General features: G+C 43.5%; 1 protein-coding gene across 1 annotated transcript in view; it reads left to right on the forward strand.

Annotated features, from left to right (window-relative positions):
- RESF1 (retroelement silencing factor 1) overlaps window positions 1–18,045 on the forward strand; it is a 322,229-nt gene that overhangs the window by 284,912 nt on the left and 19,272 nt on the right. The window contains 1 exon segment of the mRNA XM_085652380.1: window positions 14,283–14,360. Coding sequence (XP_085508506.1) covers window positions 14,283–14,360 — 78 coding nt within the window.

An 18,045-nucleotide genomic window follows, 5' to 3' on the forward strand; every position in this document is an offset into this window, starting at 1 on the left:
ATACTTCACACCGTGTGGGATGTGTCAAACATGGTGGTGCGGAGTTTACCATACCACCTGAAAGACTGTTTTGCTGAAAGGTTGAAAGGATGGACATTATGTCCCTAGGCAGACTATCCCAGACACTGTGAACTATGTGGCAAGGGCCATGGGTTCTTCATTATCCTGAGGAGGCTTGCATGGCTGATGTGTATCTGCTTCTGGGGTGTTGTGCATGTGAGTCTATAGGCATGTCATTTGATGGGGCTCGTCTCTTTGGAGCTGAAGCTGACTCCGCTTTGGAGAGGTGGGAAGGCTACTCTCCTGTCCTTGGAATTACAATCCTCCCCTCAAGACTGCAGACAGCTATAGAAGATTTGAGGCTACTTCAAGGGGTTTGACTTTCACCAGCATATAACCTCCCAGTGCATCCACCAGGTGAATCCATTTCTGCTGTTGTACAGTGGCAGATGTAAAGGAAAATGCAGGCAAGACCAGCAACCCTCCTCCCTTTCCTCCTAGTCTTCCTCTGCACCACCCGGAAAGCAGTTTTAGCTTCTGCTTACTGGCTCATGTCCAGTCAGTCGGAGGGAGGGATTCTTCCTTGGTGCAAACAGTAGGATATAACATGGGACCAGTGGGTCTTTCAAATCATAAAATGGGAGTATGCCCTTTCCATCCAACAGGTACCTCTCCGCAGTCCTCTCCCGCTACCCCTTCTGTCTGAGGATTACTTTGAAACCCTGCAGCAGGTCCTGACCGCTCTGCTGAAAGGAGCAGCAGAATTGGTCCCAGGGCAGGAAATTGAGCAGGGATTTTTACTTTGGGTTCCCAACAACTATGGAGGTTCTGATCTGATCCTAGACCTCTAGCTCTTGAACATTTACCTTCAAGGAAAAAAATCAAGATGCTGTCCTGGCTCTGATACGTCTAGCGCTACAAATGCAACACTGGATGATGTCCGTCGACTTTCCAGATGCATATTCCATGTACCAATCCCACAGTCACACAGAAGGTACCTACAGTTACTTTATACCAGTTTGCGGTCCTCCTGTTCAGGTTGACATTAGCACTCTGAGTCGTCACAAAGGGGATTGTGGTGGTTGCAGCACATCTGTGCAGTTCTGGGGTCATGGTATTCCGGTACATTGACTGTTGGCTGCTGTATGTGGGTTAGCAGCCACTGGTGTTGGACCCGCTATTGGCTTTTCCATCAACCTGCCCAAGCTCTTGGGTGATCAGTACGTGCTGGAGACATCCTCTGCACCAGTGCTCAGGTGTTGAGGATGGATTCAGTACGTCTTGGCCCCAGAGGCAGGAAATCCCTCTGGTGTAAGCACCAGAGGGATTTCCTTTACTCACATCAGCCTCAAGCTGGGGAAGAGCTCCCCCAGCAACCAAGGCTTTAATTTTTCTGTGCAATGATGGTAGGCGTGCATGGTGCGCCAATGTCATTTGATAGATAGTGAAAGTAAAATAAGCTGATTAGCTCATTTACTTCAACTTGCATCGGTGCCCGGAGACCTATCTCAGCCCTCCTGAGCACTGATTTGGTTGGAGGAAGTATCGCTGCAAAGGGTAGAGTCTCCCCTATCCAATGTTATCTTTCCCATGTGGGTCTCTGGTTGGGAATCACCGTCAGAGGGCAATCCCCCAGCAAGGATCCACCCACTAGACACCATGCACAATTTCTGAAGGGGGCAGCCCACCCCCCCCAGCAATGGGCTAATGCTTTCACCAGCCCCTTAGCCCCAAAAGTCTTTCTACCCTCCTGGAATAGATAGGAAGCAATTCGCTCCAGTCTGCCATAATAGGGCGGAAAGTCCACAAGACACCGGGGTTTCCTTTTTTTTATTGTTAATTGGGAGCGGCCTGTCCAGGCATCGGGCCTAGCCCCACCTCCCCCAAAATCACCCCAGCGGTCTTTCTGCCCACCCTCTCGGGACAGATAGGACGTGTTTTCCTCAAGGGGCAGAAAGCCCACTAGACCCCCCCAGGAGTGTGCTGGGGGAGGGGGGTAGCAGCCTCTTCTGGCAATCGGCTAATGTTCCCCCAACCAACCCCACAGCCCCAAAAGTCTTTCTGCCCCCCGTGCAGATTAGAGGCAATTACCTCCAATCTGCATGCGGGGGCAGAAAGACAACTAGACACCAGAAATTATTTATATGTAAATAAATTGGTGGGTTGGCCCGCCCAGGCATCAGGCCTAGCCCCACCCCTCCAAACCACCTGCAACAGTCTTTGTGCCTTCCCTCACGAAAGATAGGAAGGTGTTTCTCAAATGTGTCTTGGGGGTGGACGGGGGGTACGAAACCCAGTAGACTCCAGGGATTCGTTTTGGAGGGGGGAGTGGCCCTCTCCTAGCAATGGGCTATTGCTACTCCCTCTCCCCAAAAGATTTTCTGCTCCACCCAGAGGCAGCTAAGAGGTCCTTACCTACAAGCGGCAAAATCCCACTAGACACCAGGGAAATATTTATTTTAGTGCTCTCTGGGGCAGCCTGCCCAGACATTAGACCCAGCCCCCAACTCCAAAATGACCCAACTGTCTTTCTACTTTCTCTAAAATCGCACATTTTCCTTGTATATCTGTAACATAAACTTACAGATACCACAGAGAGCCACAACATTCTTACCACACAGCCTCCCTCTACTACTGCCAATAAAAATGCTACCCCACTTGTATGGCTGGGCCTAGTGTACCCCAAAAGACACACATAAAACCAGGGTCAATGAGAGTCTCTTCGCTGGAATCCTATTGGCCTTGGTGTGATGCATGCCTCTCAACCGACTCCTAAATTTCCTTCACAGAAATGTGAGAAAAAATGTGTTATTTTAGTCAAAGTTTAACGTTTGCAAGTGCCTTTGGGTAAGAAAACCTGATGTGAGCCACACAAGTCACCCTGCCCTGGATTCCTCTGGGTCTCTAGTTTTTAAAAATGTGCGGGTTTGCTAGGTTTGCCTTGGCGCTGGCTGAGCTAGGACCCAAAATCCACAGCTATCCACACTGCAAAAAGGGGCCGTTTTTGGTAGAACAATTTTATTTGTCCATGTTGCGTTTTGGTGCTTTTCATGTCAGGGACATTAGGCCTACCCACACAAGTAAAGTTCCATTTGTATCAACAGACTTGGGGGAATGCTAGGTGGCAGGAAATCGGTAACTCTGCAGATTTCAGAACTTTCCATCACAGAAATGTGAGGAAAATTTGTTTTTTTTAGACATAGTTTGAGGTTTGCAAGTACTTCTAGGTAAGTAAATCTGAAGTGAGCCACACAATTCACACTGCCCTGAATTTCCCCAGATTTGTAGTTTAAAAAAATGTGCAGGCTTTCTAGGTTTCCCTAGGTGCTGGCTAAGCTAGGGCTTTTGTAAACTGACCATTGTGACAAGAAGTCCCAAATGAAAACGTCTCAAATGGATGTTTTTTTCCTACTCATTTTCAATATTTTTTATTTCAACAGTTTCTTTGGGACCACCTTTAGGAATCTACACAAATGACCCCTTGCTGAGTTTAGAATGTTGTCTATGTTTCAGAAATCTTAAGCTCTCCGGGATCACCCATGGGTTTCACAGTGGTTTCCAACACAATTTGGAAATAGGTTGAAAGCACAAAATTAGGAAACAAGGTCTGCCTCTATGAAATATGCCAAAACTGTGGTGAAAAAAAATCTTTTTTATTCAGCTCTGCATGTTCATGAAAGTCAGGAGGAAGATGGTGACCTTGGCACAAAAAACATTTCTCTGATGCCAATTGTAGGGAAAATAACTGACACTTTTTTGCAGAGTACCTATATTTTCCCTATTTACGCAGTCACCTTCATGGGAACCTACAAACCCTGGGGTACCTTTAAAATCCCCAGGATATTGGGAGGAAAAAAGGTCATGAATTTGGTGTGGCTTCCTTATGTGGAGAAAAGTTATAGATGCCCAAGTGCGAACTACCCCAAATAGCCAAAAAAGAGTTTAGCATTCTAGGAGGAAAAGGCCTAGCATCAAATGGACTAGAAGCCCTCTTAGCTCGTCCTGTTTATTGTGGAAGTACTTCACACACCATCTTTGAAAGCTTGCCCTTCCCTTTGCCTGCCATGTATGCTGGATTTCTACATTCTATTGGTCACTCCCATGCATTGGCACATGAGTACTCTACAGTGGTGCCTTCATTGGCACTGGCTCTAATATGGGGGAGATCAGTCCGACACATTAGGATCTCCCCAGACATTGCAACAGGTTTCCATGGGTGATCGGTAGAGAAGCACCTGATCTCTAGCTTCTCCAGGTGCGCACCCCACCCCTGGAGGAGCTAGAGATCAGAGGACTTTGGTCTCTCTAGGAGCGGGTCCTGCACATCACCCTGCTTAAACTGCAGCAAATACACTAGCCCTAAAGACCTTCCTGTCCACCATTTGCCAAGATCTGGAAAGGCTGTCCACAGACAACCGGGCTGCAATGTGGGATGTCATCAAGCAGAAAGGCTTGGACTTGGGCACGCACACATGGGATCTGGATGGTTGCCAACCATTTGGGAGAGAATCTGAACACCAGAGCTTACTGCCGGAATCCGCATCATCCTCCTGACCACGAATGATATCTTCTTCCGGAGCTGGTCAAAAACCTCTTTACCCTGTACCTCTTTGCCACTTGTGAGAACTAGCACTTCTTTCAAAGTCTGTGCCCTTCAGTATCTGTTGCAAGGTAGCCTTGGGGGATGCGTTTCGGTTAACATGGAGTTTTCCACGATACTACATATGTTCTCCCATACCATTTGTTACACTGGTCTTGTGGAAACTTCAGTAGTCCTGGGACCAAGCTCATAAAACCGGACCAGCCAAGGAGGATGTGGTATGCAGACTTCCTGAGACTCTTCCTGTGCATCTCGCTCCAACTGCCTCTTAGAGTAGACTTCCTCTCCCAGTTGGAGGGGGAGGGTTCTGCACCCCAAACCCCTCCATCTTCATGGCTGACAGTTGGATGGGGACACATGAGCTCCTTCCACACAGTTGTGGTCGGCATCCTATTGTTCATATTGTCAGCACATAGCTTCTCCACAAAATCTATCTATGCAGGGGGTGGAATTACATTTTTGCAGCGAGGGAGTACTGTAGACCTGCTAAGGGCTCCTCTATGATATTCCTCGCTTTTTCACTTTAACCCAACATTGTTGTGCAGCATGCTCTAGTGTTGCTGTTTTAGCGTTTCTTTCTTCTTAACAAGCCTACATGGTGTAAACCTCCAATTGTCGTCTGATTTTTGATGAGACCATCAGATGTTTCTTCTTGCACAGTTTGTGATGGCTTAATGGGATCTGAACTTGGATTCAACTTTTCTAATGTTGGTCCTGTTTGAACCCTTGCACAGTGTACCATTGAGGATGTTACCATGCAAGACTATTTTTCTTGTGGCTATTTATTATTTAAGAGTTTTATATAGCGCTGGCCAGACACTGAAGGTATCTGAGCGCTTTACAGCATTAGTATCGAGGAAATCACACATTATAACCGTGGTATACACAATGAATCATGACGCATCACATAATATCACATAATATCACTGTAATGAGCACATAGCCTCGTGGCGAGACTAGTTCAAGGAGGGGGGAATAGAGGAGGAAGTCAGGAGTAGGGTGAGGTAAAAGTCTTAAAGTCAACGTGTCTGTGAGCTGCTGTGGGCAAGCTTCTTTGGTTGGGAGGTAGCTATCCATTTGAGGGGGGGGTCGGTTGAGGAAGAGGTCTTTGAGCTGCCTTTTGAATTTTAAAAAGGAGGGGGTAGCTGCAGTAATGTTAGACACGGCGAAAGCATTCGACTCCGTAGAGTGGAGTTATCGGTTTCAAATCCTTCGCCGTATGGGGTTTCCGTCGCTATTCCTCAGCTGGGTGCAATTATTATACTCTTACCCCTCGGCGCTCGTACGTGTGGGAGGACTGACATCGGAGCCATTCCCGATTGGCAGGGGCACTCGCCCCCTGTCACCGCTGCTGTTTGCCATTGTGCTCGAGCGTCTCACCTGCGTGATCCAGCAATGACAGAGACATGGTGTCGGAAGCCCACAACACTCACCGTCTGCTTGTGGAGTGATCCCGCAGGGACGACGTGGATAAACCCCTCCGGCTCCCTCCATCTCCTAGAAAGGACTGAATACTAACCAGGCTGAAGAGGGGACTGGGGGAAGCAACCAAGATAGGGTGTAAACAGCGTAGAAGGATGCTGAGAGTGATCTGCCCTCGGATTCTCTTGGGGTCTTGTGGTGGACACCGCCTAAGGGATGGAACAGATGGCTTGCACTCACACCAATGGATAATTCCAAGGTTGTAGATAACAAACATAGAGTGGAACCGATATAGAAAGGCAGCATTTAGGGCCCATTGACTAAGGAAGAAAAGGAAAAGAGAACTATCTATGTTTATAGTGTGATGCAAATGGGCATTTCCTGAAGATTTGTCCGAAGAAACCCAAGACTTGCGGCACCATTAGGAGGAGTTGGACTGATGACTAAAGACACAACTCCAAAGACCCACCAGTTAGCAAACACCTTGCAGTCTTCCTCTCCTCATCTTGTTTTGTCCATGATGCATACATTTAGACCTATTACGCTGTCAGAAGTTTCTGTGAAGATCAATTCCCAAGCTACCGGGACCTTTTTGTGATTAGAAATTTGCAGAAAGAATTGGGCTGAGTGCTATAAGAAAACACAGGAGTGAACCTATACATGCAGTTGACGGAACAAATCTTTCATTAGGCCCTATTTGCATCATACAGAGCAAGTGGAGTTAATCTCCAAGGAAGGGCATCATTAGATCATTCAGTTTGACTTGATCGATAATCCCCAATTTCAGCTCATATTAGAATTACCGTGGCTAACTGAAAACAATCCACCAATAGATTGGAGTGCAAAACCATAATAATGAATTTGGATTTCTATTTAAAAAAACTGTTTTAACCAAGGTGAACCACGCCAAGGAACAAGTCCCGCATTATTATTATGCGATGGAGGAGTGTCAGTGTGTGTCATCAATACCGAATAAAATCCCCCCACCAAAAATGATGATTTTGTGTATGTGTTCAATGAAGTGTTGTCCAAGAAACTCCCGCCACATCAAACCTATGATTATAAAGTAGATTTGGATCCATGTTCAAATGTGCCCGGTAGCAGAATCTATGCATTGACAGAAGAAGACAACCAGCATTTAAATAATTATAACAGAAGTACTGAGCCAATGGATTCATCAGGCCCTCACTGTCTCCAATCTATTTGCCGTTCTTCTTTGTTATGGAGAAAGAAGGAGAATTAAGAACTTGTATAGATTACCGGGCTATCTACCGGATCACAGTGAAAAATCACTACCCCTCACCCCTGACTTCAGTGCTAATGGACATGGGGAAGGGGACATGACTCTATACCAAACCTGACTTGTGACGGGCTTACCACCTGATAAGGATAAGAGAGGGAGACAACTGAAAAACGGCTTTCAGAACCAGGTACGGCCTTTTTGATTATCAGGTAATGCTGTATGGACTTAGCAATGCCCCAGCCGCTTTTCAGCATTTTATCAACATGTTGAGTGAATTCATCAATAAGTGTGCTAGCGTCTACATTGATGACATTTTGATTTACTCCTTAGTGAAGAAGAACATCAAGGCCATGAGGGGCTTGATGCAAAAGCTTTGGGAGAACGACCTGTATGTGACGTTTAAAAAAATGTTTTTACCTTCAATGTTCATTGATGGATTTCCTAGGGTTTGTACTTTCTCCCTCTGAAGTGACTACGAATGAGCAGAATGTGAAGGCAGTCACTGAATGGACGGCCCTGGCCCAGTGAAGAAAATTCAAAGTTTTCTTGGCTTTACTAACATTTAGCAGAGATTTATCCAAGGGTTTCCCCCCAGAAGGTAACACATTTGCCAAAGAAAGGAGTTCCATTTAAATGGTCTGAAGAGGCTGAGAAGGCCTTTAAAGCCCTGAAGAAAAGTTTCACCTTTGCACCCATCCTGCTTCATGCTGATCTTCTGAACCCTGATGCGTCAGATTTAGCAATTTCTGCAATATTATCTCAGAGGCACAAGAAAACTGGACAGTTGCATCCAGTAGCATATTGGTCATGAAAATTACCCCAGCTGAAGTAAATTTTACTATTACTGAAAAAGAATCGCTTGCGATAAAGGATGCATTTAAGGAATGGAGGCATTACCTCATGGCAGCTCGGCACACAGTCATGGTGTACACGGACCATCAGAATCTGAAGGTTTTGAAGTCAGGAAGAACCTAGACTACATTGGTCCTTGTATTTACGATTTTGTCATAACCTACATGGAAACAAGAATGGAAAGGCAGACGCCTTATCACGCATAGATACTGAAGCACAGAAGAACTCATTAGAGGTTCAGAAAAAAATTCCAGAGTCAAAGATCAAACGAGCAATTCTTACTGGAACCATAGAAGAACAGGTTAGCAGGTCCATGAATTTCAAAGAAATGTTGGAGTGGGCGGATCAAGTTCCTGAAAAAGAAATATGGAATCATTTGCCATACCAAGATGGAGCCCCGTTTCTCCCCTCTGAAGAACTACAAGAAAAGCCCTATGTGGATGTCATGACAGCCAGTTAGCTGGCCACAAGGGAATCCTTAAAACTGAAGATCTAGTGAAAACAAAATTTTGTGGCCGCTAATGACTAAGGACATCCATCATTTTGCGGCCACTTGTGAGACTTGTGCTTGGGGAAATTGACAAGCCCCCAAAGGGTTATTACAACCATTGACCACTGCACCCTACCCTTGGCAAACATTGACCTTAGATCTAATAGTAGACCTACATTTCAGTCAGGGGTTTAACATAATTCTTGTGACTGTGGATGTCTTCACTAAAATGCCACTTCATTCCTTTGAGGGGTATACTTACTGCCAAACAGTTTGCACTACATTTTAGTCAGCACATAGTATGAACACATGACATTCTGTAAATAGTCATCACAGATCAAGGCTCTCTGTTTCGGTCTCATTTCTGGAAGACTTACAATAGTGGGCTAAAAGGAGAGAATAGGTATTGTAACCAGTTACCATCCGGAAACAGATGGGCAGATCGAGAACTAACCAAGATCTAGAACAGTACTTAAGGTTGTTCCTATTAGACCAGGAGGGAGACTGTCCCGATTATCTGAGCAGAGTTCAAACACAATATTGCAAAAATTGTGTCCACAGGTTATTCGCCCTTCTACTTGAACTATGGTAGACATATAAATTCCTTAGTAAACCTTCAGGATGTTTACGTTCCAGCACTGAACGATATTGTCCAACATCCGGCATTAATACACAAGTCAGTAGTAGAAAACGTAACATTAGCGAAAGAACGTTAGAAGTTCTATGCAGACAAAAAGAGGAAAAAAGAACCAAGTTTACAGGTTGGAGATAAGGTATGGCTCAACTCAAAAAACCTTCGGCTCAAGGGCAACCTTGTTTTGTTGGACCCAATCCGATTGAGAAAATCCTAAATCCAGTGACATTCCTTTTGAAATTGCCCCTACATGTTAAAATGCATCCAGTGCTCCATGTCTCGTTGCTGAAAAAAGTGCCACACAATTTGAGACTAGTCCTACCACCTAAACCTCTACAGATGGAAAGAAAGGAGGGCAGGAATTTGAAGTGAAAAAATCCTTGAGTCAAAGCAAGTAAGATATCCGCTATATCATCTGATAGACTGGAAAGGCTATGGACCAGAGAAAAGCTCCTGGAAGTTACATACTGGTGTTCATGCTTCACGGTTAACCAAGGCCTTTAATCAAATATTCTCAACAAAACTATAATCCGAAGGACCCTCCTTGTGAGAGGGTACTGTCAAGATTCGACTGAGAAATTCCAAGACAAATTCACAAACTGTGAGTGTAGTTACCTGTAGAAGTCGGTTCGAGCCAAAAGGGAGAATGAAGTCTGAGTGGAGGGCAAAATGGTATCAGCAGAATTCAAAGATGGCCGATAAGATACCTTTCCCAAGTTCCGCTGTAGTAGTTCCCATCCTCAGCGAGGAATAGAATGTAAAACGCGCACTAACATGGAGGAGATCAAATATAGCGCACCTTCCCCATTGTGTCTGCGTCTGGGAAGATTAGTTTAGGGTAGTAGTTGCTGTTACCTAGCGTCGTTTTAGCTGTTCGTTGCAGGGTTTTTTTCCTTTTACAGAAAAAGTAGTGGGCAGAGCTATGAGACTGATAATATCTTGGTCTTTAGTCTGTGCCTTGTAGAAGAGTAGCGTCTCTTCACAGCAGCTCCTCATGCACACTACACCATGTTTCATAGTCCAAGGCAGCGCTGGTTTCTATGGAAGTCGCCAAGAGGTTAGTGTCTCTCAGCGAAAAGGACTTTCCCTGCCTGGTTTGAGATGAATAATTCAGTTTGCCTTCAAAGTTAAAAAAGCAATTCTGCAATGCTGAAGGATAGAGAAAAAATAAAATACTTATCTAAGAGTTCTTCTGAAGTCATCCGTCTTCTCTGGGCTCCTAGAACTTGTCAAATGGCCACTCAAGCACCTCCTGCAAAAAGAAAGACAGCGACTATATTAATTGATATGTGAATGTGACAACCATTCCTGGGCGAAAGTAAGCATGGAGTGGCCTGAGTCTTGACGATACGAACGCATACACATACAACAACTCCCTCACATCTCCACACAACACAGTGGCGATCTGTGGGATCTCTATTGAGAAAGAAGAGTCACCTGTGTACCCCCCGTACTCTATAACCAGGGAAGCGAATCCTGTCAGAAACGCACTGAATAAGAAACGCCTTAAGTCACACCTGTAATGCCTTGCAGTATTGCGTACATGTAATGGGACACATGAGTTATAGTATGAACATAATAAAATGCTCAACAGTTTTTGTTACACATGTTTGAATCTGTTGTACAGTCTCGAACCATTAGCTCTAGTGAATACAGGCAGGCAACATCCAGTACTACCTACTGGCAAGCTCTTTGCAGCAATGCACAATGTGTATAGCGGATAATCACGAATTGTAATGTAAAATTGTGAACAGCAATTGACCAGTAGTACTGTTTAAAACCCTATATATGAATGAAAATGCTATAAATCTAATGTACAAGCTGATGGATATTAACAAACTTCAATAAACAGATGTTTTAAAAAAAATGTAAATGTGACAACCAGTTGATAAGATAAATACTCAAGTTATCAGGACCAATTACTTGGAATAGCATTAAATAATGACATAATTATTAATAGCCAATTCTACATACTGTAAATACACAAAAAAACAGAAGAGGAGCTATATCCTTAGTCTCTTGGGGTATGTAGCTAGATAAGATTATAATAGATTTGAATGTATGAAAACATAATGTACAGCTAGCGGCAGTCAGAGGGGAAAGTTAGTAATGCTTGTCATGTTTTTTTTTTTCCTTTTTCGGTTCATACTCTTACAATAGAATACATATAAAAATATTGGTGCAAATATAAAAATATTGGTGCAAAAATAAAGGAAGAGTTGAGCACACCAAAAACGAGAGAAGAAACCCTGAAGACCAGACAAGGTGGTCTCTTTATTTTCTCTTTATCCTCTTTACCCCTTAGGGCACTCTTGTTATCCAGTTATATATTGGAGGGCAGGAAGGGTTCCAAGAGGGTCATTGGGAAAAGTCATCCTTCTGCTCCTGTGTAAATGGTAATTAAGAATTACTAGCCCCGACAGTGATCAAGCCTGCGGATAAGGGCGGGACAATTGTTAACTTATCAAAGACTCTGTACAATAAAAAATGTCAGAAACCTCTATATGACTTGCACAATTCTAAACATCTGTATATTTCTTTAACATTTATTTAGGAGACTAACTCCATGACAGGGTAGGAATCACTTAATTTTGCATTGCACTCACTGATGTCAAGAAAATAATTCTGTTAGGGATCCCAGTCCCTGAAGAATGCCCATGACCTGTATTTGCTAGAAGTAGGGCGGAAACATGTTGGCATACCATGGATGGTGGGGCCATGGTCAGGCCGCTTTCCCAGGATTAACTCTGGCTCCTTTTGGGCTGTCAGTACCCTGCCCCATTCTGTCCTGATGAAGACCCGCTTTTGACTACCCAATGGAGCATAGTTTGGGTTGAAACGTCGATGACCACATAAGGCCCAGATTGACCAAGGCTCTGCACACCAAAAGATTAATTATCGGCCAGCAGAGTCATTGTATCTCCGTAATCATCTTGCCGATCACCTACATGTACATAATCTTCACCGCCATGTATATATTGCACACCACTGAGCACACGTCACTTGATCACCTCTTACTTATATTTTACCTCTGTTGACAGCCATGATTATATGTGTAAAATATATGAATGCTAGAATTCAGATAAAACATAAGCAGTAGACAGCAATTTGAGTCATGTGCCTTATTGTTTGTGAAAATGTTTTCTGTGTCTAGGCACTTGAGATACGAATGTCATAATAGGAAAGAATTACATACGCGACACTAAGTGCGCTAACCGGAGAAACCGACAGAACCACTCTTTGTTTAGTGCACTATTAGGGGCAGGGAAATCTTCAGGATTTTTGGGGCCCTGGGTGAAACGAATACTGGAGCTCAGCTTTGAATTAGTGATCTAATATAAGCTTTTTCATGCCCTCTCTGAACTGGTCACTGACCGTGTACAGGCACACTCGCCCAAATTCTAAATGTGTTTGCATATAATATCAGGGATCGTGACAAGCAGCAGCTCACTAATACTGAAAATAATCTCCGACACCCTCCCATTTCTCCTAAGTGATGTCCTGTTGGATTTAAAATAATTTTTTAATGGATGTTGCATGAAGCATAAACACAATATTTCTCAGCAAAATGTCAGTCATAGACACTCAAACATCCCCCACATTAAATATAAATGAAATGAAAACGGTATTTAAAATAATGTATTTAAGAATTATTCCAAGGTCATCAGGGTAAGAAACTCTGCAGAACAGAGCTGGCTGTATCAGGGGCCCCTAAAAGGCTGGGGCCCTGGGCCAGAGCCCACTTTGCCCATATCTTAAAATGTCTCTCTGTTAGGAGGCACTCCAGTATCCATAACTTTGCTGCAAGAATTGAGGAGGGCTCCAGTCCTGATGTTTGCTGTCCTTACCGCATATTCCAATATAACCTACTCTACCTGTGTCACAAGCAGGAGAGGCACACTGTGAATCTACCAACATGTATCCTCCATGTGCAGTTTTACTGTGCAGCTCCCCTCACCTTTACACTGTCCAGGGGCATGAAGCTTCAAGAGATTCCTTATGTAATGCTGCCTTTGCCTTTCTTCATGAAGGTAGCTCATCACTGACATCTTCTCACTTGTACCTCTTTTTCCATCTCTACCCATAGTTCCTGACCTGTTCTTTTTATTTATTTTTTCTTCCAACTCTGCTTTCTGATATGTGGGTGAGTGCTATCTACAGTTTCTCATCACTGGTCCACTAGGATCGAGGGCTGCTTTGGCAGAACATGTTCATGGGCAATCCTCTGTCATCACAATTTATCTTTGGGAAGAGAAGATTTGTCCACGTGGTCTGTTACAACCCCTTTCCGGCTCATCTGCTCTGTCTGCTATTTGCAGGGCTTCCTGCTCAGTCTCTCCAGGGCTTATCAAGAGGGGGAGAGGCGGCAAGTTTGCCCACTTCCATGACTTATGTTTTTATTGTGGTGCACCCTATAGAAACGGGATTTCCCTGAGCTATGCACTCCATTGCAGTACCCAGCAAACCTTGGGAATCAGTTCATTGGGAGTCTGCAACACCTTTTTTAATTATTTTATTTTGGAGACCTCTTTAGTTTTCTTGGTTCAATTTATTGTCCCTGTTATTCTTTCCCACTGGCTCTGAGCCGTAAAGTATAGTTTTTAATATGCTGCTCAAAGGAAACACACCCCGATTGATTTGTGACCAAACCCAACATTTCATTTTAAGACAATGCCATTTTCCACTGATTCCATGGGATTGGAAATGATTTCAAATACATTAAACTGACACAATAATGTAAAGGGATGCATTATTGAAACCGTTAATTTTGAGATAATACTGAACATGAACCCATTATTTTTTGGGGAGACAACCTATGATTACTTTTTATTTGAAGCGGACAATTGTGCATAGTAATAGATTTAATGTGGCAAGATTTGTAGGGATAGTGTTGTAAAATGGTTGTCAATTCATGGTTCAACAGGCATCCTATGATTTAGGGCCCTTAATTGATTACATATTCCTAACACACTAAAAGCGATTATGCCTTGATGATAATATGAAAGCCTTGTACATCCTGAATTACTGTAATATGTTACAGGAATCCGGAGCAGAAAAGAAGATTGGCTGAAGAATATCCCTCTGAAGAAAAGAAAGGTGGACATGACCGAATTTAAGGGTAACATTTTAAATCTTTTTGAGCACTGCATCTGTAGTTTGCTACAAGGAGAATTGCTTTGCAGCCTAGTATCTAATATAACCTTTGCTAACTAACATAATAGCCTCTGAAAAGTGCACCGTCCTTTACAGATATAACATTAGATTAAATATCTTGCCATTTATTAGCACCATCTGTCTCAAATACCAGCTGAGGTTTTCTTATATGTTGTATGTCGAGCCCTGGTCATAACTCTATTTTGGGGTTTAGATGGGGCCATCTTAAGCCACAGTGGTTGTTATCACATGTGAAATGTGGTACCCTAATGCAGAACTTTTTTCTTATAATTAATTGCATTGTTTTGCTCAAGAACACAATTGAGATGTGTGTGCTGTCATGATTGTGTAATGCCCAATCCTCCTCTTTGGTGTTACCAGAGAAGGGTGTTTCCACGGTCTGCTGGCATTCTTCAGTAGAGGAGTAAGGTTAAATCATCAAACATCAGTTCCTGCAACATAAATTAGCTTCATATATTCATGTGCTTTGAGGTACTACCCACAGCCTGTTTGGAAATCAGCAGCAGATTAAATATGGAACACTTTTAAACACAAATACCTTTTACCCAATGGGTACATGGAACCGTGGTTCAGCCCAGCCTGACCAGTGTAGATCATTTTTTTTATATGTCCGGTTAGAAAGTCCAGTACATTTTGTTACATTTTAGTAATATACAGCAATGGTTAAAAGTAAATAGGTTGTGTTTGAAATCTCTAGCAGGTATGGTTCAACTTCCAAAGTGTTCTATTGCTGTTTTTTTCAGGTGAGACTTGCAATGGACTGCAATTTGTGTCTTGAGTTATCTTTATACTGTCCTTTTTTCAGTGTTTATTCAGTGTTTTCCAAACCTTTTGATATCGGTGCTTATCAGTGTTTATTCAACTGGCTCTATTCTAAAATATATAAAAACATGGTGTTTTTTGCAGTGAGTGTTATAAAGCAAATATTTAATTTAAAGGAGAAGTAATTCAGGACCTGTATAGACTTCCCAAAGAGAGTGTTCCCAATGGACATATATTAGACTGTTTTAAGGATAGAAAGTAGTGTATTGCAATCTCACTCACATCGTGTTGGCCTCTCTTACATTTCATTACTTCTCACACTCTGTCTGGTTTACAGGACTGTTAATGGATTAAAAATAAGAGTGCCATATTCAGATGTTTCAATAAACACATTTCTATATACACTTGGGAGTCTCACCTACTCCTCCATACTGAAAATTATGATATTATAGGGGTGGTTACACTGCCAAGAACATAGTACAGAGGTCTTCAATCTGTGGGATGCGTGCCCTTCGGGGGGTGGGGTGGGGGGGGCAGTGGTGTGATGGGAAGGACGGTGCACATTCCCAAGCCTTAATGTCGGCACAAAAAGGATTTATGAAAAACCATTCCCCAACATTTTGGAAACTGACAACCATCTCAGGACGGATAATTCTGATAGAGTAAAATGCTTCAGCTGGATTGTTATTCAGAGTGTTCTGTGAAACCGAAGCTGGGCAGACAGTTAAACAAGCCTTCCTGCCAGGGTGCTTGCTTGCCTGAAAGAAATGCAAATGTGTGCTATGAGTTAATCTGCAAATGTTAAGGCTAATAATCTACAAATGTAAAGGGCGCTAGGGAGTCGGTACTGCTTTAATTGATCAAATCACTGGAAGCTTTATGATGGCAAAGATTTATTCTTTTTGAGTGGTAGTGCAAAGAGTTAACAACTGAGTTGTGAAGTGTGTGCTTTGAAGTACATAGCACTTACTACACCTGAGTAGGTGTTGAAGGGGCAGTTCTTAAAAAGAAATGACATTACGTACAGTCTCGGTATTGCTAAAATCTGTGTATGGGGAGCACCATTTTATTGTAAAACGTTTTGTGCATTTTGTAGCCGTCCATCTTATACTGTGTGTAATGCAAGCATAAAATGACTTGCATATTCACAGTGCTTTCTGTCGCAGCCTGTGGCCTCATAGCACTAAAAATACACAAGTCACTATTTTCCACTGCACCAATCAAGATTTAATTCTGTGGCTCCTTGGTTACACACAGACCTCTGCAATGCATTACCTGATTGAGGTTTCGTAATGTACTATCGTGCATTTTCCACTAACAACTTTTTTATTTTTCATTTGAGCTGCCTGTTATTTTATATGTAGCTACCTGATGGTGAAAGACCTAAAACACTTACAGAATACATTCTTTGATATTATTTCCCCACTCTAAAAATGATTTGCTGTGGGAATTAGGGGCTTTTATGGTTGTCGATGATGAGGAGTACCAGGTTCTAGAAATGTTTGTCAGGGGTGAGTCCCTATGTCTAAAAAGTGTTGACTGGTAGGGTCTCCGCATCAAAATGTTAGAAGACCTCTGGCATAGTACCTTGTGAAACCTATAAGATTAAAAAAAAAAATCTTAATATTAAACAGTTGCTCAGTACATTCCAAACCTATAATTGCGGGTAACAATATAGCCCCTCCAGACAGGGAGGCATTGCCTCACAGCAGTTGCAAACATTGGTAGACAGTATATGGATTACTGGGTGTAGATGGAAGCACTTAAAACCCTAATGGCGTCAGTCACTGCTCGAGCCACATACCATCGTTCCTCGACCAGACTCCCATATCAGGCCTTCATGTGACCCTGCATAAGCCCTATTTGCCCCAAATATTCTCATATTTCTTCGACTTTGGTAGATCTCCCGTTCCAACTGTTGACACCAATCTAGGTAGTTCTCCCAGTCCCAGCTAATATTAACCAGATCTTGAGGTACCTGGTCAAAGTTTCCTCCCCGGTAATACACAGCAACTGCCATTCAGCATTGAGTGGCACTGTGAGACCTGTGTCTTTGGTCATAACTTGTACCACCCCCTCCAGTATGTTTGAATTGCACAGCAATCACAGAGGATATGAAAAAAGGAGCCCACCATGCCACAGCCCCTGGCACAGAAAGCGGTTTCACATTGGCCCAGGTATTACAGCAGAGGACTAGAATAAAAGGATCTATGCAGTATCCGCAAGTGTATGAGGCGGAATTGGCCACCTCCCTGGGGCTCCGCAAAGCCTCCACCCAGTAGTCTTCCTCCATCAATCCCACATCTCCCTCCCAGGCCTCCCGCAAGGAGCGTAGCAGATCCAGGGAGTTATTCATTATTTTCTTATGGACCAATGCGATCGCCTTGACAGGCATAGGGTTTAGCAACAATCGGTCCTCCAGAGGGGAAAACTCAGGCAACACCCCCATCCCCCCCCCCACCCCCCCCCCCCCCCGGCATGTGACATTGCAATACATGCATCAATTGCAAATATTTAAATTTTTCCTTTGCTCCCATTTCGTATTCCTTCTGCAGGTCCTCAAAATTCAATAGAGCCCCCCCTCCAAATATCACCAGGGCAATTGATACCAATCAGTCCCCATTTAAGGAAACCTTTAAGGTTCCCAACTTCCCTATGTTGCTCGCTGTCCCTTAGTGGAGTCTTATCTGTCAGCCTGTCATCCCAACCCAAGTATTTGTTAGCTTAGTTCCATGCCCTAACTACCGTCTGAGTGCGGTGTGGTTGTAACTTAATCTGCTTCTTGTTATATAGGATCGATCGGTAACCCCGGCCGCCTATGGACTCCCGATCGACTCGGTAGGCAGGTTCGTCCATGTCTCCAAATA

Source organism: Triturus cristatus, chromosome 4_1 (genome assembly GCF_964204655.1).
Source record: "Triturus cristatus chromosome 4_1, aTriCri1.1, whole genome shotgun sequence".
Classification (NCBI taxonomy): domain Eukaryota; kingdom Metazoa; phylum Chordata; class Amphibia; order Caudata; family Salamandridae; genus Triturus; species Triturus cristatus.